This window comes from Nyctereutes procyonoides, unplaced genomic scaffold, assembly GCF_905146905.1.
Source record: "Nyctereutes procyonoides isolate TBG_1078 unplaced genomic scaffold, NYPRO_anot_genome, whole genome shotgun sequence".
In the NCBI taxonomy this organism is placed as follows: Eukaryota; Metazoa; Chordata; class Mammalia; order Carnivora; family Canidae; genus Nyctereutes; species Nyctereutes procyonoides.
Window position 1 is genome coordinate 35496638 of NW_026575043.1, and position 27955 is coordinate 35524592.

A 27955-nucleotide genomic window follows, 5' to 3' on the forward strand; every position below is an offset into this window, starting at 1 on the left:
CGCCCACATCCCCGGGCGGTGCTCCAGGCGCCGCGCCCCACAGTGCTGGCCTCAGTGCCGACCACTGAGAAATGAGCGCAAGCGTGAGGGGTCCCTGCCAGAGGTCTGGGGAGAGGGGAGAGCAGTTGGAGGAGGAGGCGGCGGCCGCTGGGCGTCTAGCAGAGGCCCCGGAGGCCGAGGAGTGTTCGGACGTTGATTCAGACTCCGACTGGGAGATGGAAGGTGCTCCCGGGAAGGGATGGGGGCGGGCCTGCCTCCTCCCCTGGGGAACTTCTCCCGCAGGGGTTGAGGGGCCAGGCTGGGGCCTAGTGGGCAAGGGGCCCCTGTCTGGCAGGGAGCGCACCCCTCCGTGGGACACCTTCAGGACAGCAGCGGGCCCCTCCGGCCCCTTGCCCTTCCCGCAATGCTCCTGGGGGCAACAGGAGTTCCACTATAGAAAATGCCTCAAAGTGAGTGACGTTAAACCCCGCAGAACAGTGTGAGAAGAGGTGTCTCACCCTGCAACGACATCAGGGCTAGGATTTCCCAACCCACAGGGAAAACTAAGCCCATAAATATTTATTTATTTATTTATTTTTAAAGATTTTATTTATTTATTCATGAGAGACACACAGAGAGAGAGAGAGAGGCAGAGACACAGGCAGAGGGAGAAGCAGGCTCCACGCAGGGAGCCCCTTGTGGGACTCGATCCTGGAACTCTGGGATCATGCCCTGGGCCGAAGGCAGGCACTAAACCACTGAGCCACCCAGGGATCCCCCGCCAATAAATATTTAGAACTTAGAATTGTTTCAGTTTCTTCCCCCATGAAATATTCTCAAAACATAGGTGTTCTGTAATCCAGCAGAAAAGACACAGCAGGCACTTTGGCGTCAGACAGGAAAAGTCCTAACCCTGACTCTGCCAGGATTGACTGCTACTAGCTGTGTGACTTTAGGGAAAGAATTTGTTTTCTCTGACCTTCAATGTCCCTACTAGCACAGGGAGAAATGACTTTAGAGGGAAATGCAGGCTGCATGGTGACACAGGGCAGGGGAGTAGGCGACTGGGTCTGGAAAGGGATCCATATTCATCCTCTCCCTGTCTCCTATCAGGCATCCAGGGGCCTGGAGAACTGCTCAAGGACACCCTCTACCTGAGGTCCTGCCAAGCCCATAGTGTTGTGCCTGCCTCCCGCTTTCTGCACCTAGGGAGCACCCCAGAGCTGAACCTGCGGCACCGTGGCCTGGGGCCTCAGGTAACCCTGGAGAGACCCTGCGGTCAGGCTTGGAGTGACAGGACCTGGGAAGCAGCAGCCATGGGAGTGGCCCCTTCCTGAGCCCATACCACACACTCCCCTGCCTTGCTGCACGCTAGGCATATCCCATCCTCTCATTTGGGTGTCAGCAGGCATCAAGGCTATGACAATTCAGTGTAAGGGTTGAGGGGCTTGCTGGGAGATGCTAATCTGCTGGCAGTGGGGTATGGTCAGGGAAAGTTCCAGAAGGTGAGGTCTGAGCAGAGCCTAGAAGGGTAAGAAAGTGTCCCCTGGGCATGTGGGAAGGGAAAGGCTTTCCAGTTAGAGGGCTGTGCCCTGGAAATGAGCCAGGATAGTGGCTAGCTGTGTCTGAGGCCTTCGCCCCTGGGAAGGACCAGGTCCTTCAGGCCCCTTTTTGTCCTAGGGTGCCCAGGCTTTGGCTTCAGCATTGACCTCTAATCCCTATGTCAAGCGACTGGACCTTCGAGACAATGGGCTCTGTGGGGCTGGTGTGGAGGCCCTGGCAGGTGCCCTGAGCAAAAGCTGCAGTATCTGTGGTAGGTGCTGAGCCTGGGGCAGGTGGGCAGATTTGAGTCCTCCCTTCCCTGAGGGGTGTGGGCCCCCTCATGGCTGGGCCTTCTCACCTGGGGTGTATTGGTGTTGCCATGGCAGGGGCCTCATCACAGGGTGGGGTGGTTGGGGGTGGAGTTAGACTCTCTGTGGTGCCCCGAATGGAATGCTGCCTGCTATTCCTCTCCTGACCCGCCCCCCCCCACCTCCTCTCCTCTGCTGGCCAGCTCCCCTCTGCATGTGGTTGCCTCCCATTCCCTAAATGCAGAATGAAAGAAGTCAAAAAAAAAAAAAAAAAGAAAGAAAGAAAGAAAGAAAGAAAGAAAGAAAGAAAGAAAGAAAGAAAGAAAGAAAGAAAGAAAGAAAGAAGTCTCCAACAGAGAGGCAGGGGATGGGCCATGTGAGAGGGTGGAGGGTTGTGTGGGAATGAAGTGGGGCTGGATACCAACGCCATCTCTGTCACAGAGAGGGTGCCCCCCCCTCCCGCAAGCTGCTCCACCTCGCTGAGCCTTAGTTTTCAATCTGTGAAATGGCCCCAACAATAGCACTTAGTCCTTGAGTTTGTGCTGAGTATGAAATGAAACCGCATATGTGAAGTGCTTAGCAAAGCTCCTGGCTCACTTATATGCTCCATGCATGGCCACCTGGGCTGCCTTTGGCAGTTCCCAGAAATGAATTAGTGAAGACTCTGTGGGTGTGTTATACTGCTGCTAAGCACGAATCATCCTTGGGGTGGCTGCATCACCATTGCAGGCATCCTGTACGGCACCATGAAGTAGGCAGTTTGAACCCTTTGATAAAGAAGCTGTGGATGCATGGAGAGGGTGCGGGCATCAGAGAAGCTGCCTAGGGCTGGAGGGGTGGATGCAGCTGATGAGAGGCAGAGTCACCATGCAACTGCAGGATAGTCTGGCTGCATAGCCTTGTCCACTGCCTCAGGCCTGGAGTCTTGGGGGATAGAAGAAGGTGGAAGAGGGTGGTACCTGCCTCTGGATCCCACTGACTGAGCAGTGCTGCCAACCCCTAGATGTGGACCTGTCGGACAACCAGATGGGAGTGGTGGGAGCTCAAGCAGTCTGTGCTGCCCTCATGGTGAATCCAACCATGCAGAAGGTACAGCTGGCAGGGAATGGCCTGGAGGAGCATGCAGCCCAGTACCTTGCTGAACTCCTGCTGGCCCACACAGGCCTGAAATCGCTGGACCTAAGCTATAACCAGCTGAATGACCAAGCAGGTAACATCTGGCCAGGGCCACCATGGGGCACTCAAGCCCCTCCTCCTGTGGCAGAGGTGGGTGGAGGTTGGCAAGACCACTCTGAACATTCATACTCTGGCTCCTGTTACCCATGTCCCACTTTGGCCTGCCCCCCTCCCACTCCTTCTACACAGAACTCTTAATCCATTCCACAGATTGCCATTGCCTGCTGCTGCATGTGCCGGATGCTAATTTAGCCACTAGTGACCTGGTTGTGAACAAAACAAAGTCCCTGGCCTCGAGGAATACCTATTAAGATAATTCTCCGTAATTGTTGATGCAACAAAATAAACGGCACAAGTCTAGAGAAGAATGGGGATCCCTCGTCTTAGAGTGGTGGCTGGGGAGCGCTCTGAGATGACATTTAAGTTGAAATGAACAGGGTGGGAAGGAGTCAGCCATGGCAAGACCAGGGAGAGAACATTTCAAGCAGAGGAACAGTGAACCTGCAGGTTTATTTCCCAGACTGATAGACACCAGTGTGACTGGACTAGTCAGCCAGGAGAGAGGGACTAGGCTATAAGATGAAGAGACAGTGGATGGTGCAGGCCTACAAATCTTGGCAAAAGGTATGAAGATTTTATTGCAACTGCTGTGGAAGACATTGGTGGGATTCCTTGATCTCACCACTTTATTGCATGCACCAGGGCCTTTGCACAAGCTATCTGCTTTGCCAGGAACATGTACTTCTACCTGTCTGTTCTTAATCACTCTGATCAATTATAGGAATCACCTGGGATCTTGAATTAGGAATTCAGATTTCTGGGCCCTGGACCTGCTGAACCAGAGTCTTGGTGGGGCAAGGCCCATGCATCTACATTTCAATGGCAAATCTACATTTAACCTAGGAGATTTATCTGATCAAGAAAGTTTGAGAATTATTATTCTGTCTCAAGCAGCTTAGAGTGGGAGTGGTACCAACCTTGGCCTTTCAAGATCAGTCTTAGAATTTAACTGCCAGAGAGCATGTTTACCTTATTATGAGAAGTCTGTGAAATTAAAAGAGAAGTTCAGAGGCACATGGTTAAGCCTCTGACTTCAGCTCAGGTCATAATCCCAGCATCCTGAGATGGAGCCCCACATTGGGCTTCCTGCTCAGTGGGGAGTCTGCTTTTCCTTCTCTCTCTGCCCCTCCCTCTGCTCATTCTCTCTCTCTCTCTCTCTCTTGCTCTCACTCTCGCTCTCACTGTCACTCTTGCTCTCTCTTTCTTACACACACACACACACACACACAATCAAAATCTTTTGTAAAAAGAGAGACAAGGGGATCCCTGGGTGGCTCAGTGGTTTAGAACCTCCCTTTGGCCCAGGGCGCGATCCTGGGGTCCCGGAATTGAGTCCCGCATCGGGCTCCCAGCATGGAGCCTGCTTCTCCCTCCTCCTGTGTCTCTGCCTCTGTCTCTCTCTCTCTGTGTCTATCATAAATAAATAAGTAAGTAAGTAAGTAAGTAAATAAATAAATAAATAAATAAATGATTCTTTTTAAAAAATAAAAAGAGAGACAAGTTCTTTTCAGATTTGCAACACACTAAGTATAGATGTCCCCCTGGGCCTTCACAGTGAAAAGTCAAGCATCAGAGAGGCAGCCAGGATGGAGGGGAGGGAAGCTAAGGCCTCCTCTGAAGGTGGTGCAAATATGCTTTAAGGAGGACCTCAGCTCAGAAAAGGACAAACTCAGCAGGACCATTTTGTTTTCCCAAGTGGGGATCTGTAGGTGGGCCCAACTCCCTTGAAGGGTGAAGGGCTTGGGTCTCAGTCTCCCCATCTGACCCATGGTGAATGAAGGTAGCACCTACCTCATAGTCGGCTGCAGAGGTCATGAAGGCCAAGCATTGGAGTTTCAAGAGGCTGATTCTTGTGCGTAGAGGAACCTTCTCACCCTCTAGTTCAGCAAAGAAAGGGCTTCCCTAGAAAGTGAGGACCACTGCCCTCTCCTCCCAGCCCTAGAAGTGTCAGGAGGGGCGAAAGTACACCTGTAACCGAGAATCAGCGGGTGTCAGACCCAGTGTAGGGTTTGGAATCCAGAGCCCTGTTCCCAGGGAGGCTGCACAGGGAGTCCCGCTGCCTTGCAGGGAGCTCTCCAGGGTGCTAAAGTATCTTGCTGCAGTGGTTCTAGCCTAGCAGGCTATTCTTTTTTTCTTTTTCTTTTTCTTTTTCTTTTCCTTTTCTTTTCTTTTTTCTTTTTTCTTTTTTCTTTTCAGAACTTATTTTAAAATAATCTCTGCACCCAAGATGGGGCTTGAACTCACAGCCCCAAGATCAAGAGTCCCATGCTCTACTGACCAAGCCAGCCAGGCACCCCAGAGCAACCTAGTCAGATGCTCGGTTAGATCATCTGTTTTTCCTCTGTGCATTTCTTCAAACTAGCCTTTCTAACCCACATGAGGAGCTAAGGTGGAGAGGGGTCATATTCAGATCCATGGAGAGGGGTCAAATTCAGATCCTTGAGGGACTCCTAGGCTGGTGGGAGAGACTGGCTGGACAAAGGGAGGTCATTCAACCAGAGCATGGGAGGATAGAAGCATGGTGGACATGGGGCCCAAACAGCACAGCCTCGCTGGGCAGGCAAGGTTTCCTGATGCCGTGAACCCAGGTTAGAAGGATGAGGAGCTATTAGCCAGGTGAATGAGGGGGGCCAACAGTTCTACACAGGGGGTAGCCCAGAGTCATGTCGGTGCTGGTGCTTTTGAGCACTAGGAGCAGGTCAGATTGGCTGAATCCTGAAAGAGTGGAGAGCATGATGGGTAGGTGAGGCTTCTTCTGTCCATCTTTACATGCTAAAAATCTCTCAAGATTTCTTACCCTGCACTGCTCCCTCTTTCCTATCTCTGCCACAAGTGCCTCCTCTCTACACAGCTGCACCAGCTTCATCACCTCTTGCCTATAGGCTATGACACAAGCCTTCCAACTGGTGCCCTGGGTTCTCCTCTCTGCTCCCACCCACCTCAGTCCATTCCCTATACCCACCTCTGAGGAATTCAGCTTTGTCATTTTTTTTTAGTATTTTATTTATTTATTCATGAGAGACACAGAGAGAAGGGAGAGACATTGGTAGAGGGAGAAGCAGGCTACCTGCAGGGAGCCTGATGTGGGACTCAATCCCAGAACTCTGGGATCACCACCTGAGCCAAAGGCAGAGGCTCAACCACTGAGCAACCCAGGCTTCCCACCTTTGTCATTTCTTTTTTTTTTTTTATTTACCATAGTCATACAGAGAGAGAGAGAGAGGCAGAGACACAGGCAGAGGGAGAAGCAGGCTCCATGCACCGGGAGCCCGACGTAGGATTCGATCCCGGGTCTCCAGGATCGCGCCCTGGGCCAAAGGCAGGCGCCAAACCGCTGCGCCACCCAGAGATCCCTGACCTTTGTCATTTCTTAAAGCCTCCCTGCCTACTCACCACTAACTGGCTGGTGCCCAAAAGCCTTGGCCCAGCATTGAAGGCCACTTGGCATCTTTCCAGTGCCCATTACTCCTACCTCATTTCACTGGCTCCCACCCACCCTCCAGGCCTGTGGGCATTTCCACTAGTGTTCCATGCTCCCTCATGCCTCCATTAATTCAAACTTTGCTGTGTGTGTTCTCTGCTGTGCATGCACACACATATGGTGAATCCCTCAGTCTTCAAATTTATCTCCTCTGTCCTCACTTTCCTGACACCCGCCTAAGGCAGGATTAGTCCTTAACCCTATTTATTTCCACATTTATGTAGTCTATAATAGTTCACATCCTATTAATTTGTATTTACAATTGGACAACATGGATTTGAACTGCATGGATCCACCTATACACCTTTTAAAATAAATGCAGTACAGTATTTTTTTAAGATATTATTTATTTATTCATGAGAGATACAGAGAGAGAGGCAGAGACATAGGCAGAGGGAGAATCAGGTTCCCTGTGGGGAACCTAATGTGGGACTCATCCCAGAACTCCAGGATCATGACCTGAGCCAAAGGCAGATGCTCAACCACTGAGCCACCCAGGTGTCCCCAATACAGTACAGTGTTATATGTGTATTTTCTTATGACTTTCTTTTTAAAAGATTTATTTATTTATTTATTTATTTATTTATTTATTTATTTATTTGAGAGAATGATTGGGAGCGTGCAGAGTGCGGAGGGGCAGAGGGAGAGGGAGAGAGAGAATCTCAAGCAGGCTCCACACCTAGTATGGAACCCAACATGGGGCTTAATCTCATGATCCCCAGATCATGACCTGAGCCGAAATCAACAGTCAAATACTCAACCAACTGAGCCACCCAGGAACCTAATGATTTTCTTAATAAAAAAATTTTAGGGGCACCTGGGTGACTCCATCGGTTAAGCATCTGCCTTTGGCTCAGGTCATGACTCCGGAGTCCTGGGATCAAGCCCCACATCAGGTTCCCTGCTAAGTGGGGAGTCTGCTTTTCCCTCTCCCTCTGCTGTTCCCCCTGCTTGTGCTCTCTGGCTCTCTCTCTCTGTCAAATAAATAAAAATCTTCAAAAAATAAAATTTTCTTTAGCTTACTTTTTTATAAAAATACAGTGTATAATGTGTATAACATACAAAACATGTTAATCAACACTATATGTTCTTGGCAAGGTCTTCTTTCTGGTCAACAGTTGAAGTATGGGGGAGTCAAAGTTATATGCAGGTTTTCGACTGCACAGGGGTTTGGTGCCCCTAATCCCCATGTTGTTCAAGGAACAACTGTATCTCCCCCATTAAATGTGAATTCCTTGAGGACAGGGCAGGCCCATATTGGCTTCAACTTAGTGACCCTTGTGTCCCAAAGAGACCCTGGCATGCAACAGTCATCAGGATTCTTTTTTGAAGGAATGAACAGAGAATAAGGTCTGTCTTGGTGTTTCTGAAGGGAAGATGCTCGGGCCGGCCCTGGCAGAAAATACAGGACTCACTGAGCTTAATATAAGCTGGAATCACCTTCGAGGACCAGGAGCTGTGGCCTTTGCCAGGGGACTGGAGGTATGAAGACCCCTGCTGCCTATCTACCCTTCCGGCCTGTCCTATGGGGACTGGTTTCCCAGGTGCCAGCTCCCTGTCTTCACAGGTCTTCAGAAACGAGCCTTGGATCTTTTAAGAAGAGCTTTAAAAACATTTTGTTTGGTGACTTTAATTTTCCCAGCCCCATTATATGACTCCAAAACACCAGGCTCACTCTCACGACACTAACTGAAGGGTCTTGGGTTGAGCGTTGCACACCTTCTCCAGATATTATAGATATTACAGACATGGGGCTGGGGGGAGGGATATTGTGCAGTCTGGTGAAACATGCTCACTGTGGGCATATGCAGATGCCTCCCTGAGGACACACCCTGCACCCTTGGGTCCCAGCACACGCTCTCAAACATCCCACCTGCTTCCTTAGATGTTGTGGTTCGTAAGCCTTGGGAATGAGTGGCTCCTACCTGCCAGGATGCCCCTGGTACTGGCTACATTTGTGGGGCCCTCTTCAGGTGGCCCTCAGCAGGTGCCTTGCTTCCCCCACCCCCCAGGGTGACCTGAGGATCCTGCTCCACAAGTGGTAGGTCAGGCTTTGTCTTCCCATTGCAGCCACAAGCTCTTGCCCTTCTCCCCACCACAGTCTCCAACAACCCCTCACTGGAGCCCATCTGAGATCCTGCTCTGTACCTCAGAGTACCTGCCTTTGGGTCCTCCAAGTGGGCATGGAGCCGGATCGCTGCCTCTCTGGGGTCTGCTGCTAGGCAGTCTCTGAGGGACATCCACACCCACACCCACGTTTGGTGCTGTGCTTCCAGTCATTCAATTCTCCTGGTCACCATCATTCAAGCCACAAGATTCTTACCTGGAACCTCTGACCCTCTGTTCTCAGTCTGTGCTTTTTGTACCTTGGGCCTCCTGGCCTCTGAGGCTATGGCCCCAGACCACCGATACGGGAGGTCTCCTGGCTTCACTCTTTTGCATTCCAGGCAAACATCTTCCTCAGAGTCCTGGACATCTCATACAATGGCTTTGGAGATCCTGGAGCATCCGCGGTGGGTGAGGCACTTAAGACCAACAATGTGTTGGAGGAACTCAACATGAGGTGAGGTGCATAGGGTGGTCCCCATGTCACAGCCTCCAACTCCAAAGCCACCAAGGGATCAGGGACTCCATGATCCTGCTGCTGTTTACCACCTTAACTCCCAAACTTATTACAGTCTACCTATGATGGGGCTTGGGCCACAATCCAAGAGGACTCAGCTCTTTCTCACTGAAGTTCATCATTGTACCTTGCATCTCATAATTGCTGCTGCACAGGCGGGGGCTGGGGATTGAAAACATGCATGTAAAACATCTTCAGCAGGGAGGCACCTAGGTCGCTCTGTCGGTTAAGTGTCCAAATGTTGATCTCAGCTCTCGGCTGGGATCTTGATTTCATGGGGTGACTTCAAGCCCCACATTGGGCTCCATACTGGGTATGGAGCCTACTTCAAAACAAAACAAAACAAAACAAAACAAAACAAAACAAAAATCTTCAGCAGAGCTTAGTGTGGGGTGAGTGCTCATGTTCTGCTCAGCACATGACGTGTGTGAGCTGCTCCTCCCAGCCTCAGCAAGTAACCAGAGCAGGAGCCGCAAACCACAGAGAAAGAGAGACTGAAGCCCTACAGGTCCTGGACTTGTGTGGCTGAGCACTTGCCCCAGGGGGGCAGGTGGCTGCTGCAGTGAGCAGGGTCTGCTCAATTCTGTCCTTCCCATGGAAGGAGTCAAGGCCAGAAGAGGCCACAAGACATGCTGGAATGTGAGGCCAGAGCTGGAGTGTGAGAGGTCAGAGGGTAGTGGGACTGGCTCCAAGATAAAGAGGCCAAGAGAGGTGCTGGGGCCAGAGTTTAGGTCCATCTTGAGAAGCAGGAGGAGAGAGCTGGGTGGTTTCCAGGACAGATGCTGTCATGGTGATAGGAAAGGGGTGCTGACTGGGGCAGAACATGTGGGAGGACCTGCTGAGCTCTGAGGGTCTGGGAGCAGCAGCTGGCCTCCACAAGGTGGGAAGAATGCTCTAAGTGTGTTTGCTGAGCAATCTCCCTGAACACTAGGAGCCTCCAATGAAGGAGCCTTTACATAGTGACCTGCCCAAGGTCCCTGAGGCATCAGTGGATGCTGGATCGTGAAGCCTAACCAGGTGGATGCACCAGCAACACCAGCTGGGACCCTGGGACAGTCTGGTGGTGCACAGCTACTCAGAAGGTAGCAAAATGCACGTGTCTTCCTGTTGCAGCAACAACCGCATCTCTGCAGTGGGAGCCTTGAGCCTGGGCCTGGGCCTCCGGGTCAACCAGACACTGAGGATTCTTGTTGTGAGTGCTAGCCTGAGGGGGGAGGCCCCAGCACAGACCTGCTTATACATGTCCACACAGATGGACAGATGCATGTCCCTCCTCTAGTAGTGGGGTACACAGGTTCTAGAGCCCAGAGAAGGGAGGGGGCCTCCTGGCTTCCTCTTATGACCACTTCTTTCCCTTGCCATTCAATCACCCACCTTCTTCAATCATCCATGCACTTCTTCAGACTCTTCCTCACCCATCCTTCCCTCCCAGTGGTATCACTGCACCTCTCAGCTGTCCTTATTCTTTTTCAGGCCACAGGGTCAGCCCAGGTGTACTGTTGGCCATGCTCAGACCTACCGGAGGCCTCGTGTGCCCACCAGGGGTTCCCTTCCTTCAGGGTTGCAGTGGGGTAGGAATGGCTAAGTAGGGCTGAGAGCAGAGGACAGAGAAGGGAGGGTGCAACTGAGGGTATAGCAGGCCCCTGAGGGCCACTGTGCCATCACCAAGTGCTCAGAGTACAGTACTGTCAGGTCCAGGGGGCATCCAGCACTGCCTGGCTCTCAGCTCCCTCAACTGACAGAGGAGCCCCCTGTAGCATTCCCATCCCCAGCCTGAGGCTCACTCCTCTCCTACCGCTCCACCCCGACCCCTGCCTATAACCCAGACCTCTCTTAAGCTCTGGATCCCCATTTCCAGCCACCTGCTGGACGGTCCCCTGGATGTCTCATGGGCACAAAGCACAACTTGAAGGCATCACCTCTCTCTAGGGGCTGCTTCCTGGAGGGGAGGGGCTCCCCATCGAGTCAGAAGCAAGGGCCCCATGCTACCCCTCCCTCTCTTTCCCACATCTTCCATCCTTCACCTTCCTTCCTGCAGAGTACTCAGGCTGTCTACTCCTCACTTCCCCTCACATTCTGTGCTAGTTTCCCATCTCTGGCCCTTCCTTCCTACCTACCTGGTGATCTTTCTAAACTAGAAACATGCTCCTGTCCCCTCTTGCTTTAAATCTGTCAGCAGCTCCCTCTGGATAAATCCAAGCTGAGTAGCACGTCATTCACTACATCCTGGGCTCTGGGCTTTGCTAAAAACCCTCTGCCTTCTGCCTGTGAAGCTCATTCTCTCCCCCCGCAAGCTGCTCTGAATTTCCTGCACATGGTGCAAGTTCTCCCCTCTGTTTTGCTCCTCCAGCCCTCCTTGCCGAAATATCCCACTCTGTCCACCTCACCTGTAAAGCTCAGGGCAGGTGTTTGATCGTCTGCCTAAGCTTTACCTCCCCAGGAGAGCTGATGCACACTCTCATTGCACTGCGTTTTCATGACGTTTCCTTTTCCTCTCTTCCCCCTGACAGGTGAGCCCTTTAAAGGCAAGATGTGCCCTGTGTGTCTGTATCTTTGGCACCCAGGACAGAGTTGGGCACAGGGTGGGTGCTCAGCCAGTGCTTCGCCCTCTCCCCTCTTCCCTGGCCCCACAGCCTCACTCAGGGCATTCTGTCAGTGGAGACAACTTCTGAGCTGGGAAAATGGGGCTGTCCTGAGCCACTTGTCATCAGATACGAAGAAGCCCTCTTTCCCTTTTGAGTTGCTCCACTAGCCTCCCTGGGCTCGGTTTTGCTCAATTGTATGCATGTTTCTCAGATCTCCAGGAATCCCATACGAGGTGAAGGCTGCTTTGGAGTTCTGAAGTCCATCCGGGATAATTCAATGTCTGCCCTAGAACTTCTGGATTTCTCTGTAAGGGCTTTTAATAAATCTCATCTATGATCCTCCCAACAGCCCCACACATTATCATTTTGAGGAAGAAAGTGGGGATTAGAGAAATAGAGTGCCCTGCCCGGATGCTCAGTGTGGCTGGGCCTGAGTTCCACTCCAGGCCTTAATGTCAGGTCACAGTGCCACTCTGGCTCTGCTCCCATGCCTGACCGGAGGAGGGGGGTATCGCCATGGCCTCACCTCCAACAGTGTCTGGGGTTGTCATTGGCTGAGAGACAATAGGTGGCTCAGAGGACACAAAGCTCAGTGTTCTCTGATGTTTGGATATGCAGGTTCAGTACTTGTAAGGCACCTCACCCTGCCACCTGGCGTGTTCTGCCTGGAGGTGGACATGGTGCTGGAAGATTCACTTATGTGGCTTTCAGGGAGACTAAGATTCCTTTTCATTCGACAGTGTCTTTTTAATATAGAAAATTAAAAGCAGTTAAACATTAAGGAGAGAATCCCCAAATAGAAGTATTAGAAGGAAGTCTAGTCACAAATCACTGCTTATTCTAACCTTGGTTTGTTTCTTTTTTATTTTTTTTCCTGTTTTAATTTCTAGGATGGTAAGTATTGATGGCTCTAACCTATACAAACAAAGCCTTTCTGAAAAATTTAAGAATTTTTAAGAATAGAAAGGGGCTCTAAGCCAGAGAGTTTGAATAAAGGTTGCATGTGGTGAAAACATCGGGATCTGACGCTTATTTTTATTTGTTTTTTTTTAATTTTTATTTATTTATGATAGTCACAGAGAGAGAGAGAGAGAGAGGCAGAGACACAGGCAGAGGGAGAAGCAGGCTCCATGCACCAGAAGCCCAATGTGGGATTCGATCCCGGGTCTCCAGGATCGTGCCCTGGGCCAAAGGCAGGTGCCAAACCGCTGCGCCACCCAGGGATCCCTTGTTTTTTTTTTTTTTTTTTTTAAAGATTTTATTTACTTATTTGACACAGAGAGAGAGAGACCACAAGGAGAGAGAGTGGGAAAGGGAGGAGCAGACTCCCCGCTGAGTAGGGAGCCCCACGTGGGGCTTGATCCCAGGACCCCAGGATCATGACCTGAGCTAAAGGCAGATGCTCAACCAACTGAGCCACCCAGGTGTCCCTAACTCTGGTTTATTTCAACCCAGATCTGAGTCAAAACCTTCCAAAGACGTGTTTTTACAGTTCCAATCCCTCAGGCTTTGGACAACTGATGAAAGCCTTATTACTTCCTTCTGCCTGCCCAGAGATTAGCTTGCCTTGACCATTTTCCTTCTGTTCTGAGAATTCCTGTCAGCATTGGATTCTATCATTAAAAGAGAGAGAGAGAGAGAGAGAGAGAGAGAGGCTTGGCCGTTTCAGTTGGAAGAGCATATGACTCTTGATCTCGGGGTTGTGAGTTCAAGCTCCATGATGTTGGGGGCAAAGATTACTTAAATAAGTAAATATTTCAAAAAAACAAATAAAGGAATGATATATGAAATGGTTCTGCAAATATACGTGCTTATTTAATATAAAGTATGATTATTATCAGGAGATTTAATGTAATGGAAACACCACAGAGGTAAGAGTCCGACAGTCCTGGGACCAAATCCTGAGTCATCAACATGGGATATTCTGAATTGGAGAATGATACTAGTTTAGATGCAATGTTCTATTTCCCTGTTCCTTTGCTCATTTTAATTAATCTCCCCAGCCTAGATTTTCTCTTGCGGTTTAAGGGAAATACTTCTAAATCCTGACAGTTCATGTAAAACCCTTTCCAGGGCTCAGCTTTGTCTTTAGGTGAAATGGGGCTGAAATCTCCCAGCCAGGCCCATCGTGAAGAGGGGATGAGCTAGCAGACCCCACAGGAGAGGTCTGTGTAGAGACAGACCCCACTGGTGCTAGTATTCTTTCCCTCAATCCCCTTGGTCTTCATTTGTTATTGAGGAATAACATTTATTCTGAAAAGTGCACATGGATTAGGGCTGTGAATTTTCTACAAACAGCACACACCTATGCAACCAGCCCCCAGATCAAGAAATAGTGCAGACCCAAGGAGCTCCCCTGGAGCCCCTTCCCTTCTCTATTTTAATGGTTTGGCGAGTAAGGACATTGTCATCCATAGTGTAGAAGCTGTCCTAAGGAGTTTCTTCTTCTTTTTTAAAACATTTTATTTATTTATTTATTCATGAGAGAGAGAGAGAGAGGCAGAGACACAGGCAGAGGGAGAAGCAGGCTCAATGCAGGAGCCCGATGTGGGACTCGATCCTGGGACCCCAGGATCACGCCCTGGGTCAAAGACACGTGCTAAACCGCTAAGTCACCCAGGGATCCCCTAAGAAGTTTCTTCAAAACTCTATGTGTATAAGTAAAAAGCAGTAAAGTTCTCAAAAAGTGATGATGTACTGCTTTGTAATGCATTTCTTCTCAGGATATCCAAGTGGACAGAGAGTTTGATGACTTCACTAGCTCCGTGAAGGAAGTTCTTCCAGCACTCCATGTAAAGACTGCTGCCCACGGACTGTAGTACAAAAAAGAGTCCCTATCAGCATCTGCCCCTAAGTGACTGTGGTATGTGGCTTCCTCATCTCACATTGGCCACTTCAACTTCAGTGCTGGGGGTCCTTGGCTTCACGATGCCTCATTACCACTTGAGTCTGCAGTGATCCCCCATGTCAACCGGGTGGTAAGTCCTGTGGAGCCTATCTTCACAATGACTCAGACACCTGTATTCTCCTTTCCATCCCATGGCCTCTGTCAGTGCAGAGCCTGGGCCTTCCTTTGGTCACACCAATTTGTGTAACATGAACTTGTACCATGTGCTACACATTGAGCTGGGTATGGGGTCAAAGATGTCCAAAGTCCTGCCTTGGTGACCTTGGGAGACAATGAAAGTACAAACTGAACTTGCCAGAATGCAAACAGACGCAACTTTTTTGGAAGGCAATTTGTCATTATACACCAAGAGCCTTAAAACTGCTTGTGCTCTTTGATTCAACGGTCTGATTAATCTGCTCTGCAGAAGTAGACAGAGCTGCATAAAAAGATTGATGCCCAAAGGTGTTCACTGAAATACTATTTATAATATTTCAGTTGGAAATGATCTAAATGCCCAGTAACAGGGAATTGGCTAAGATTTGGAAGTCTGCAAACATTAAAAGCCAAGTGTTCAAAGAATATTTAACAAGTTATGAAAATGTACATGGTTAATGTTAAGTGAGAAAATCAGGATAAAAAATCATATGGTTTGTCTGATAGTTCCTTAAAATACTAAATATGTAGTTTATCATAGGCCCAGCAATTCCGATCATAGAGAAATGAAAACATATATTTACACAAAAACTTGCACACAGATGTCCACAGAGACTTTGTTCATAATATCTACAAGGTATAAATGTCATCAACTGATGAATGGATAAATAAAATATGGTATACGCATACAATGGAATATTATTTGCCCACAAAAAGGAATGAAATTTAGGTTGATAAAAATGTTCTGGGATGCCTGGATGGTTCAGCAATTTAGTGCCTGCCTTCAGCCCAGGGCATGATCCTGGAGTCCTGGGATCGAGTTCCGCATCAGGCTCCCTGAATGGAACCTGCTTCTCCCTCTGCCTGTGTCTCTGCCTCTCTCTCTCTCTCTCTGTCTCTGTGTGTGACTATCATAAATAACTAAAAAAAATTAAAAAATAAAAAAATAAAATTGTGGTATTGGATGCACAACTCTGACTATACCAAAAGTAATTAAATTGTATATTTTTTTAAAGATTCATTTTTTTATTTTAGGGGTAGAGAGGGACAGAGGGAGAGAGAATCTTTTTTTTAAATTTTATTTATTTATTTACGATAGTCATACAGAGAGAGAGAGAGAGAGGCAGAGACACAGGCAGAGGGAGAAGCAGGCTCCATGCACCGGGAGCCTGACGTGGGATTCGATCCCGGGATTCCAGGATCGCGCCCTGGGCCAAAGGCAGGCGCCAAACCGCTGTGCCACTCAGGGATCCCAGGAGAGAGAATCTTAAGCAGACTCCTTGTTGAGCACAGAGCCTGTCACAGGGCTCGATCTCATGACCCTGGGATCATGACCTGAGCCTAAAACAAGAATCAGACGTTCAACCAACTGAGGCACCCAGGAGCCCCTGAATTGTACCCTTTATTTTTTTCTCCTTATTTTTTTACACTTTTAAAATTTATTTATTTTATTTTTTTATTTATGATAGTCACACAGAGAGAGAGAGAGAGAGAGAGAGAGAGAGAGAGAGAGGCAGAGACACAGGCAGAGGGAGAAGCAGGCTGCATGCACTGGGAGCCCGACGTGGGACTCGATCCTGGGTCTCCAGGATCGCGCCCTGGGCCAAAGGCAGGCGCCAAACCGCTGCGCCACCCAGGGATCCCTGCTTTTAAAATTTAAATTCAATTTGCCAACATACTGAATTGTACACTTTAAATAGATAAATTGCATGATTTGTGAATTGTAGCTCAATAAAGTTGTTTACAAGAAAAAGGAAAAAAGTATCGTGCTACTACAGGAATGTATCGTTTATCAGGAGGACTGTGTCATGGTACAACATGAATGAACCTTGAAAACATGATGCTAAGTGAAAGAAGCCATTTACAAAAGACCACATACTGTATGATTCTGTTTATATTAAATTTCCAGAATTGGCAAATCTATAGAGACAGAAAGTAGATTCGAAGTTGCCTAGGGCAGGGGTGCCAGGCTGGCTTGGTCCATAGAGTGTGTAACTCGATCTCAGGGTTGTAGGTTTGAGCCCCATGTTGGGTGTAGAGATTGCTTTAAAAAATAGAAAGAATAGGGTTGCCTGGGTGGCTCAGCGGTTGAGCATCTGCCTTTGGCTCAGGGCATGATCCTGGTGTCCCGGGATTGAGTCCCTCGTCGGGCTCCTTGCGAGGAGCCTGCTTCTCCCTCTGCCTGTGTCTCTGCCTCTCTCTCTCTCTCTCTCTCTCAGTCTCTCTCATAAATAAATATAAATAAATATAAATAAATAAATAAATAAATCTTTTTTAAAAATAGAAAGAATAAAAAAAAAATAAAGAAGTTGCCAAGGGCTGGGGAGATGGGAGGGACTGGGAGTTGACAGTGAAAGGGCATGGATTTCTTTGGGAGGTAATAAAAATGTTCTAATTGTGTTCTGATTGTGGTGATGGTTGCACAACTCTTTGAATATACTACATAACCACTGGATTGTACACCACTTTATTTATTTATTTATTTATTTATTTATTTATTATTTATTTATTTATTTATTTATTTATTTATTTTTGTACACCACTTTAATTATGGGGCACCTGGCTGGCTCAGTCGGTAGAGCATGTGACTCTTGATCTCTGGGTGTGAGATCAAGCCCCACACTGGGTTTAGAAATTATTTAAACATAAAAAAAAAATCTTTTAAAAAATGGGTAAATTGTATGGTATGTGAATTATATCTCAAGAAAGCTGTTACAAAAACAAATCCAACGTATTGTTAGATCCAATAGTATGAAAAACCTGTAGATATGCAGGAAAAAAAAAGACTAAAAAACTCTGATATACTAATAATGTTTAACTCTCAGTTGTGGGTGAGGGGATGATTTTTATTTTTTTTATATTATCCTTCATTTTCCACACTTTTTACTCTGAATATGTGCAACCAGCAAAATAAATAGTACTTTAAAATGTGAGAGGCGCCTGAGTGGCTCAGTCGTTTGGGCATCTGACTCTTGATTTCAGCCAGGGTCATGACCTCAGGGTCCTGGGATGGAGCCCTGTGTCAGACTCCTTGCTCAGAGGGGGTCTGCTTGTCTCCCTCTCCCTCTGCCCCTCCCCCTGCTTGTCTCTCTTTCTAAAATAATAAAAAAAATCTTAACAAAAATAAAATGTGATGGGCAGCCTGGGTGGCTCAGTGGTTTAGCGCTGCCTTCGGCCCAGGCCATGATCATGGAGACCAGAGATCGAGTCCCAGCTTGGGCTGCCTGCATGGAGCCAGCTTCTCCCTCTGCCTCTCTCTCTCTCTCCCTCTCTGTCTCTCTCATTAATAAATAAATAAAATCTTAATAACAACAAAGGATCATGACCTCACTAGTTTACTGACCAAACAAGCAGTTAGGCACTTCTAAGCAGCTGATCAGCACAACCGCAGACAAAATCACCAGATGTATCTAATGAAATCTCTAACTTAAGAAATACTTTTTCAGAATCTAAGTCTCCTGAGATGGAGCACACTTCCGGGGCTAGAGGAAGGCACTCAAGTCACAAAGTAACATCTGTGAACATGAGGTCATAGGCCTCCGTCCACTTTCTCAGGAGACCCTCTGACCCAAATTTTACCCATAAAAACCCTCACTTATGAGCCATCAGGGACTTTGAGTATTGGTTTCCTGTTCTCCTTCCTGGGTGGCACCACACCAATAAACAGTGTATCTTCACGACAAAAGCTCCATGCGGTTTTTTCACGGGCTTGCCAGGCGTGGGTGGGTGGTGCAACTCTCCTCCAGATTGTTTACAGGTGGGTGATGGGCTGGCCTCCTGGAGGCAAGTCGTGTTTGCAAGGACCTGAATCAGGAACGAGCAGATGGATGGGCCTGGAGCTCCCAGCAGGAAGGCAGCGTAATCTTTTTTTTAAAATTATTTTATTTTTTTATTTATGAGACACACACACACAGAGGCAGAAACTTAGGAAGAGGGAGAAGCAGGCTCCCTGCAAGGAGCCCAATGAGGGCCTCAATCCTGGACCCCGGGGTCACAGCCTGAGCCGAAGGCAGACACTCAACCGCTGAGCCACCCGGGCATCCCAAGTTGGTGCAGTCTTGACCCGAAGCCGTTCGCACGTTGGGGACTTGCATGCATGGAAAAGTCCCGCGTCCCACGCAGGGGAAACCGCGGCTACTTCAACTTAAAGGCCGAAGACGCACCAAGATGCTCCGCCTTTGGCTAGGCGCAGCCTTCCCGCCAAAGCCCCATCCAATCAGAAAGCGCCATGCTCCGTGAGTCAAATCACGGCCAATCAGAAGTGGGCTTCCAGGCCTCGGCCCGCCCCGAGGCGCTGCGGACCAATGGGCGGCTGGGCAGCGACGGGCCAATCCGCGGCAGCGTGCGCTCGGCGGCTGCGGCGGCGGCAGTTGGGTGCGTGGCGTCTGTGGCGGCGGTTGAGGTCTAGGAGCAGCGTTGGGCAGCGGCGGAGCTCACCATGGTGAGGCCCCGGGGCCTGGTCCGCGGTGGCGCGACCCCCGCCACTATTGCTGCGTGAACGCCCGGGCTGGAGGGTGGACGACGCCTGTCACGTGAGGCGATAGGCCGGGGCACGGTGGGGACCGGGGACCGGGGTGCGCCCGGGAGGCCCAGGGCTGCGGGGCGAGCGGGCCGTGTGCTCTCACTTGGCCCTTGGGCGCGTGGGCCCGAGGGCCGTGGCGGCCTGCTTCCTGGGGCTCGGCAGGTGCAGGCGGTCCTGCAGAGATTGCGCCTTTCTCCAGCCAGGCTGGCCGCTGGGCGGTTGGCGGCCTCGGTGCGGTCTCGGCGAAGACCAGCCGCAGTGGTGGGTTCCTGAACACGGGAGGGTCCTTCTCAGACTTCTGGGCCCCAGGACATCCCTACCGTATTACGAGCTATCCAGGACTCCAGAAAGCTTTTGTTTGTGTGGGTTACATCCATAGGCATTTGTCATGTTAGACATTAAAAAGTGAGACACTTTAAAAATATTTGTTCACTTTAAGGCAACGCGTAAATAACAAACATCCAAGTCGTAATAGCCATAGGTAGTCAGCTCTTTGTAGGAAAATAACATTCCATGACAAAAGCAGCTAGTTCAGTTGGCAACCCAAAACACACAAATGCTGTTTCTCGAGGGCTGTATTTTAGCAGGTGCACAAGTACTTTATGGATACTTTATATTTTGTCCTAGTTCTTGAGAATGGAAATTTTATTTATTTATTCATGAGAGACACAGAGAGGCAGAGACACAGGCAGAGGGAGAAGCAGGCTCCATGCAGGGAGCCCGATGTGGGACTGGATTCTGGTCCCCTGGGCTAAAGATGGCACTAAACTGCTGAGCCACCGGGGCTGCCCTGATTTTATTCTTTTTAAAGATTTGCCTATTTATTTTTAGAGGCAGAGCCTGCGGGCAGGGGCCAGAGGGAGAAGAGAGAATCTTCAAGTAGACTCCCCACTGAGCATGGAGCCCAATGCAGGGCTGAATCCCAGGACCCTGAGATCATGACCAGAGTTGAAATTGAGAGTTGGCTGCTTAACTGGCTGAGCTCATGCGGGTGTAGATTTTAGAAAATTAATAATTTTTGCTTCATCATGAACATTCTTAAATGAAATTGACTTTTTTCACCTTTTTATCTTGTTACCATGTGTTCATAAAGGTGGAGAATCTATTGAGTGCCTGTACAGTTTGGTGCTGCTACCTTGATTTGTGCTCAAGCACCAGCAGTTCTACCCACTTCTGATTATGTACCATTAGTGTAAATGTGAACTTGGTGAGAAGGGCTGATCACTTCAGCTGTCCTATGAAAGTGCTTTAATTTCCATGTACCCAGAATAGGTGTTTGGCTCTCTAGTGGCCTGGGAACTCCATATTACTTTGAGGACTGTTGCTGGGTTGGGAATCAGTAGAAACAATGGATCGTTGACAGGAGGAAGCAGAGCTTTATTGTAAAGTAAAGGAATGAGGAAAGCAGAAAGGTCTGCACATTTGCTGGCTGGAAATTGAAGCTTCTGGATAAGTAGGGAATAAGATTATCTGCCAAGAATACGAAGAGAGCAGTTGGGCTGGCGCCTGGAAAAAAAAAAAAAAAACAGAGGAAGTTTCAAATAATTTTTTCAGAGGAGATAAAACAGACTAAAGGATATGTAAAATTTTAATGATCCACGTGAGGTTGGCAATGAATTTATAACTTATATAAATTTATAATTTCTGTTGAAAGCTAGGAATGATTTTCCTGATTGCTTTTGATTAGTCTCATTGGTTAGATAATCAGATGAAAATGACCTTGCAAATCACATAGCACATCAGCCCCCATTTTGTAAAAGAAATTGAGGCATTTTCTCAGGGTACAGAGCTTACTGTGATCATAGTGGGGCTGAATAAGTAGAAAACCGAATCAGGCACTCTGTGAAGTACAGGCTGCTTGGATTTAAGTAAGGCAAAATGAATAATACAGATTTGCAAATGATTGGGTGGATTCCAAACGACTTGCCAGAGTGTTGCTGGGTTCCTTTTCTGAAGGATTGAGCTCTTGTCATTAGAGAATTTCTTTCTGGAACTGAATGGTTCCTTCTGGATGGATTCTTGGGGGTTTGCAGCATTGTGTGAATCTCTGTGCTCCTAATTTGAACTTTAGTGCTTGTAATACAAAACAGGACTTCAGGTTCTCGGTATATTGTACATTAGGATTTAGAGTAGGTGGGACACTTGAATTTCATTTGAGTTCCTCTAAGGATAACATGTCTAAAATAGAACAAATGATTAATGACTGTACAGTTAGGCTCCTGGCAGGAAAGATATGATACTGTCAAAATAGGTATTTTGAGGAGAATCATTAAAAAGGTACTACCTAGGGCAGCCCCGATAGCCCGGCGGTTTGGCGCCACCTTCATCTGGGGGTGTGATTCTGGAGACCCGGGGTCGAGTCCCACGTTGGGCTCCCTGCAGGAGCGTGCTTCTCCCTCTGCCTGTGTCTCTGCCTCTCTTTCTCTCTCTCTCTCTCTGTGTCTGATAGATAAATAAATATATACATACATACATACCTTTTTTTTTAATTTTTTTATTTATTTATGATAGTCACAGAGAGAGAAAGAGAGAGAGGCAGAGATATAGGCAGATGGAGAAGCAGGCTCCATGCACCGGGAGCCCGATGCGGGATTTGATCCCGGGTCTCCAGGATCGCGCCCTGGGCCAAAGGCAGGCGCCAAACCGCTGCGCCACCCAGGGATCCCCCATACATTTCTTTAAAAAACAAAAAAAGGTACTATCTAGGGATGCCTGGGTAACTCTGTGGTTGAGCATCCACCTTTGGCTCAGAGTGTGATCCCAGGATCAAGTCCCATATCGGGCTCCCTGCAGGGATCCTGCTTCTCCCTCTGCCTGTGCCTCTGCCTGCCTCTCTCCCTCTCTCTCTCTCTCTCTCTCTCTCTCTCTCTCTCTCTCTCTCTCATGAATAAATCTTTTTTAAAAAGGTACTATCGGGGATCCCTGGGTGGCTCAGCAGTTTAGCGCCTGCCTTTGGCCCAGGGCATGTTCCTGGAGTCCCGGGATCGAGTCCCGCGACGGGCTCCCGGCATGGAGCCTGCTTCTTCCTCCTCTCTGTGCCCCCCCCCTCTCTCTATCACAAATAAGTAAATAAATATTTAAAAAGGTACTATCTATAAAAGTATGGGCAGGGTCTAAGGAAACCACCAAAGAACAGTGCAGTAGCATTTGTGATGTCTGGTAGCTATTAACTCCTAGCTTTGAAGGTGAAGAGGAGTAGTTACTAGAAGGTGAGAAGGAAGCTATATGAAGAGCACTGACTGCTGACAGTTTGTGGCCTGATAAACACACTCAAGGAACCCATGGCAGTCTGGCAGTGAGGGAGCACCCTGACCACACTGTCCTCTAACCTCCCAGTCTCCTGCTGATACCTGCCATTGCCCAAAGGAATGAGAAGCCAGGGGCAAGGAAGCCCTTTAAATACAGTTCACATGGGTCAACCTCCCTGAGCACAGACCTAGATGGGGAAAAATAGAGGTTAGATGTAGGTGGGCAGATAGAAGACACACATGCAGTGCCCACCAGCCATGGGCTGTGGTGACCTGTGTCCTAGTTCACTTTTCCTTCCCTGAGTCTATATTATGTGTTACCTTGCCTTTGGAGAGGACACCATCAAAAACAAATACTCTCTGGTGGCTCAGTGGTTGAGTGTCTGCCTTTGGCTCAGAGCGTGATTGGAATCAAGTCCCACATCAGGCTCCCTGCATGGAGCCTGCTTCTCCTCCCTCTGTGTCTCTGCCTCTCTCTGGGTCTATCGTGAATAAATAAAATCTTAAAAAAAATTTTTTAAGGTCTTATGTAATATTCATGAGAGACACAGAGAGAAGCAGAGACACAGGCAGAGGGAGAAGCAGGCCCCATGCAGGGAGCCCGAAGTGGGACTTGATCCTGGGACTCCAGGAGCATGCCCCAGGCCGAAGGCAGGTGCTAAACCACTGAGCCACCCAGGAATCCCTTAAAAATTTTTTAAAAACCTAATATTCTCTAGAGAATAACTTATGGTTAACCATAAAGTGGGGGCAGCCCGGGTGGCTCAGCGGCTTAGTGCCACGTTCAGCCCAGGGCGTGATCCTGGAGACTGGGGATCGAGTCCCACATCAGGCTCACTGCATGGAGCCTGCTTCTCCCTCTGCCTGTGTCTCTGCCTCTCTCTCTCTCTCTCTCTCTCTCTGTGTCTCATTTAAAAAAAAACCATAAAGTGGAGTTTACTAATATTACATGAGTGGTAGGAAACACTTTGTATAGGGGCTAAGTCTAGTACTTAGTAGCTAGAGTGATTTAGAGCACCTGTATTCATAGGGACAGAAGGATCGCATAAGCTTTCTGGGAAGGGTTTGTGAAAGCCTTAGAAAGTGAAATACATACATGTATTATGTTTTGCATGCCACATAGTATTCATTGCCTTGAAGACAAGGGAGTCTCAATGCTTATGTTCTGGTCCCCAGCGCGAGTGCATCTCTATCCACGTGGGGCAGGCAGGTGTCCAGATCGGCAATGCCTGCTGGGAACTGTACTGCCTTGAACATGGAATTCAGCCTGATGGTCAAATGCCAAGTGACAAAACCATCGGCGGTGGGGATGACTCGTTCAACACGTTCTTCAGCGAGACTGGGGCTGGCAAGCATGTGCCCAGAGCAGTGTTTGTGGACCTAGAACCCACCGTGGTCGGTAGGTCCTGAGCCACTTGGACGGCTTTGCTGGGAGAGTGGGGGAGCCTCCCTGAAGCCCCATCCATGTCCCCTGGGCTCCTTCGAATCCTACAGAAAGGATGGGATGTACAAGTATATGCCCATGGCTGTGTTAGGTGAGAAACCACGGGGTTAGTGCTTAAAGTGTCCTTGACACCGAGGCTCCTGATTTAGGAGAACCTAAAGTACAGAACAAAGATGGGCTGGGACTAGATTCACTCGTGGCCGCCTCAGAGCCAGGCGGGTGGCTATGTAGACCCCACCTGCAGGGTGCCCAGTCACCGGCCCCACCCTGACTCTGCACACATCTGATGCAGGTGCACAAGAGTCTTGACCTGCATCTTAGACATAGAAGGTAACTGGAGAAGATTCGTTGGGATCCTGCAGATTAGAAGCCTGAGGTGGTTCCCAGGGAGAGCTACAAAGAGAGAGCACCTTTAGTGGCCACCCAGGAGAAGACAGTGTCACCCTGAAGTCTGTGAGGCACAGGCCACGTAGGGTACCTCAATGGGACTGCCTGGCAAAGTCATGCTGACCTGGTGACTGTCCAGGATGTAAGGGATTTTTTAGTTAGACTCTTGGATGTAGCTCCAGATCTGAAGAAATAATTCCATGGGTGAGGGTGTGAGTGGTTTCCCTTCTTTGGGGACCAGTCAGATTGGACTTGGTATCTCCAGTTGATGTGACCTACTAGAGCCATAGATCGCAGCTGTGGTCTGCATGTTGCACAGACATTTTCTATGAGACCCTGATGCTGCTGCCCCCCAAGGAACAGCATGTGCTTGGTAGATCCAAAGCGTCCCCGAATCTATCCCCCTTGGCGAGTTAACAACAGGCCTTGAAGACGGACGGCCCACGTGTCCTCTTTGCAGATGAAGTGCGCACGGGGACCTACAGGCAGCTCTTCCACCCAGAGCAGCTGATCACCGGGAAGGAGGACGCAGCCAATAATTACGCCAGAGGCCATTACACCATCGGCAAGGAGATCGTCGACCTGGTCCTGGACCGGATCCGGAAACTGGTAAGAGGGCGCTAAGGAAGCTTCTTGTGGGTGTTGCCCTGGACAGGAGGGTGGGCAGGGATGGCGGCCAGGAGATGACTGACAAAACCCCAGGCCGGAATCTCGAGTCCACGTCTTCCTTCACGTGTGGCTTTAGTGCCTCCTCCGTCACCCATCCGTCTTAAAGTCTGCCCTGCTTTTTGCTTCTGAGCATCACACGGGTGCCCTGTGGACAGTTTGAATGCGTGGTGTCCTGCAGAGGGAAAGACTGTGGCTCATCAGAGGCTGGCGGTGCGGCTCCTACCCCAGCGGCACTGACCCTCGGTCTGTGATTTCTCTCAGGCGGATCTGTGCACGGGGCTGCAGGGCTTCCTCATCTTCCACAGTTTCGGGGGAGGCACCGGCTCTGGGTTTGCGTCTCTGCTCATGGAGCGGCTGTCGGTGGACTACGGCAAGAAGTCCAAGCTGGAATTTGCCATCTACCCGGCTCCCCAGGTGTCCACGGCCGTGGTGGAGCCCTACAACTCCATCCTGACCACCCACACCACCCTGGAGCATTCCGACTGTGCCTTCATGGTGGACAACGAGGCCATCTACGACATATGTCGGCGCAACCTGGATATCGAGCGGCCCACATACACCAACCTCAATCGTCTGATCGGGCAGATTGTGTCCTCCATCACGGCCTCCCTGCGATTCGATGGGGCCCTGAACGTGGACTTGACAGAATTCCAGACCAACCTGGTCCCATACCCCCGCATCCACTTCCCCCTGGCCACCTACGCCCCGGTCATCTCAGCCGAGAAGGCCTACCACGAGCAGTTGTCCGTGGCCGAGATCACCAATGCCTGCTTCGAGCCGGCCAACCAGATGGTCAAGTGTGACCCTCGGCACGGCAAGTACATGGCCTGCTGCATGTTGTACAGGGGGGACGTGGTCCCGAAAGATGTCAACGCGGCCATCGCCACCATCAAGACCAAGCGCACCATCCAGTTTGTGGATTGGTGCCCGACTGGATTTAAGGTAGGACTGGGTGATGATGTGAGGTTTCTCCCGTCAGGGGCAGCCGACCAAGTACAGAAGGCCTTTTGTGGAGAAAACCCTGATCCATGGCAGCCAGCCCCTGGTCATCTGAGCCCGAGTGATAATTTATTCAGTGGGGCCTTTTGAACTTCCTTCCTTAGTTATCACACTATATATATGTGATGAGAAGTTTTTTTAACTTCAAACAGGAAATTTTTAGAACAATTTTTTTTCCCTCTTTTGGGTGGTTAATTTGTGTGGAAAATGTAGTTTGGGTTTAGAAATGCAGAAATTTTGGAAGCATTTTGAGAATTTATGTGGATATTTTAAATTGGGGCATTAATACAAACATTGCTGTCGCTAAACACTTCATTCCACTGGCACATAGAAGTTAAACCCAATCTAAATATCGCATGCAATGTTTGATTTAGAGAAAAACTGTCATGTTTTTGGGAAAAAATGATGCCATATTTATTTCTCTTTTGGTAAGCTTAGCAAGTCTGACCTGAGTTTGCCTCCAGCATAGTTTGTAGCCACCTTCCATTTGATACGGGATAGGAAACTTGATGTCACTTTGCAGCTTTGTCCATAGTTTAAATACTAAGCCCTGTCAAGGCTTTCCATCATAAATTTCATGTGAACACAGCCACACCTGTTCATTGATGTGCTGTTGTGGCTGCTTTGTGCTACAAAGACTGAAGTAATTGTGACAGAGACCATGTGGCCCCGCCAGCCTACAATATGTACTGTCTTGCCCTTGACGTTCTAAGTGACCCTGTGTATTGCTACTCAAACCTCTGTCCCCTGGTTTAGAAATTTGGAATGCCTCTCCTTTGGTCCCAGCCCTGGATTATCACCCCCTTTCTCCTATTAGCACACCTAGGCCGCCTCCTGTTGCAGTGGTAGCAGCAGTCCTCAGACCTCTGACAGCAATCCTGTTGTCCTGGATTCACAGGCTAGCTCTCTCAATGGGAGACCGGGGTGGGAGGATGATCTCCCCTCATAATAAAACCATAGTGCTGTGACTCGAGCAGAAGAGGTTTCAGCTACAGCAACGAATCCTCGTCTGTAGAATCCTATGGAGAAAATGCCATCTAAGGCATACAAAGCATTATTCCTTTTTAGAAGAAACCATCCTGTTACCTGAGCACCTCACGTGGCTCAGAGGCTGGGACACAGCCCTTCAGGCAGCTTGGAACCGAGCCAGGCTGGCTGGCCCCTTTTTCCCTGTTGTCCTTGTCTAGAAACCAGCACCCTGCTCGCCTGACACTTTGCCTGGCACAAAGAAGGCCCCTGCAGGTCTCCTGTTTGCATGAAAGCACACCGTTTCTGGGTTTGACTGAAGCTTCACAGACTGCTTTCTTCCTTTTCTCTGGCAGGTGGGCATCAACTACCAGCCCCCCACTGTCGTCCCCGGGGGTGACCTGGCCAAGGTGCAGCGGGCCGTGTGCATGCTGAGCAACACTACCGCCATCGCCGAGGCCTGGGCCCGCCTGGACCATAAGTTTGACCTCATGTATGCAAAGCGAGCCTTTGTGCACTGGTATGTGGGGGAAGGCATGGAGGAAGGGGAGTTCTCCGAGGCCCGGGAGGACCTGGCAGCCCTGGAGAAAGATTATGAAGAGGTGGGCGTGGATTCCGTGGAAGCAGAGGCTGAAGAAGGGGAAGAATACTGACCGGAGCGGAGCTGGCAACCATCTCTTTGTATCGCCCTCACTATAACATTACGAGATAGGTTTACCTATTAAAGTTTCTGTTTGAAGCATCGTGTACCTTGTCCTGCACTTTGACATAATTCTGATCCAGATCCCTGTCTTTTCCAAGTGGATTTCCAGGGAGGAAAAAACAGGTTTCCTTTCAGAAAAAAAATTAAGCATATCTGTATGTTTAGTTACCACATTAATCCTAGAAGAAGGCTTCAAAAGTCATGGCTGAGGGTATTAGGA

At 49.2% G+C, this 27955-nt stretch overlaps 2 protein-coding genes across 2 annotated transcripts; both read left to right on the top strand.

Moving 5' to 3' along the window:
• Positions 1-71: 71 nt before the first annotated feature.
• On the top strand, positions 72-14612 carry LRRC74B (leucine rich repeat containing 74B). Its single transcript, XM_055323254.1, has 9 exons — positions 72-222; positions 1093-1235; positions 1660-1792; positions 2833-3039; positions 7919-8028; positions 8994-9109; positions 10283-10361; positions 11966-12061; positions 14478-14612. The coding sequence occupies exons 1-9, from the start codon at positions 72-74 to the stop codon at positions 14571-14573; spliced, it is 1131 nt and encodes a 376-aa protein (XP_055179229.1). The 3' UTR covers positions 14574-14612.
• Positions 14613-19161: 4549 nt separating this feature from the next.
• LOC129508060 (tubulin alpha-3 chain) lies at positions 19162-27765 on the top strand. The gene is made up of 5 exons (XM_055322959.1): positions 19162-19238; positions 23744-23966; positions 24859-25007; positions 25329-26009; positions 27389-27765. The coding sequence occupies exons 1-5, from the start codon at positions 19236-19238 to the stop codon at positions 27683-27685; spliced, it is 1353 nt and encodes a 450-aa protein (XP_055178934.1). The 5' UTR covers positions 19162-19235; the 3' UTR covers positions 27686-27765.
• Positions 27766-27955: the final 190 nt, after the last annotated feature.

Coding starts and splice junctions, on each gene's coding strand:
- LRRC74B (XM_055323254.1), top strand. CDS start 72: ATGAGCGCAAGCGTGAGGGGTCCCTGCCAGAGGTCTGGGGAGAGGGGA. Junction 223..1,092: donor CTCCGACTGGGAGATGGAAG/GTGCTCCCGGGA, acceptor GTCTCCTATCAG/GCATCCAGGGGCCTGGAGAA. Junction 8,029..8,993: donor CCTTTGCCAGGGGACTGGAG/GTATGAAGACCC, acceptor TTTGCATTCCAG/GCAAACATCTTCCTCAGAGT.
- LOC129508060 (XM_055322959.1), top strand. Junction 23,967..24,858: donor CCTAGAACCCACCGTGGTCG/GTAGGTCCTGAG, acceptor TCCTCTTTGCAG/ATGAAGTGCGCACGGGGACC. Junction 25,008..25,328: donor TGGACCGGATCCGGAAACTG/GTAAGAGGGCGC, acceptor GATTTCTCTCAG/GCGGATCTGTGCACGGGGCT.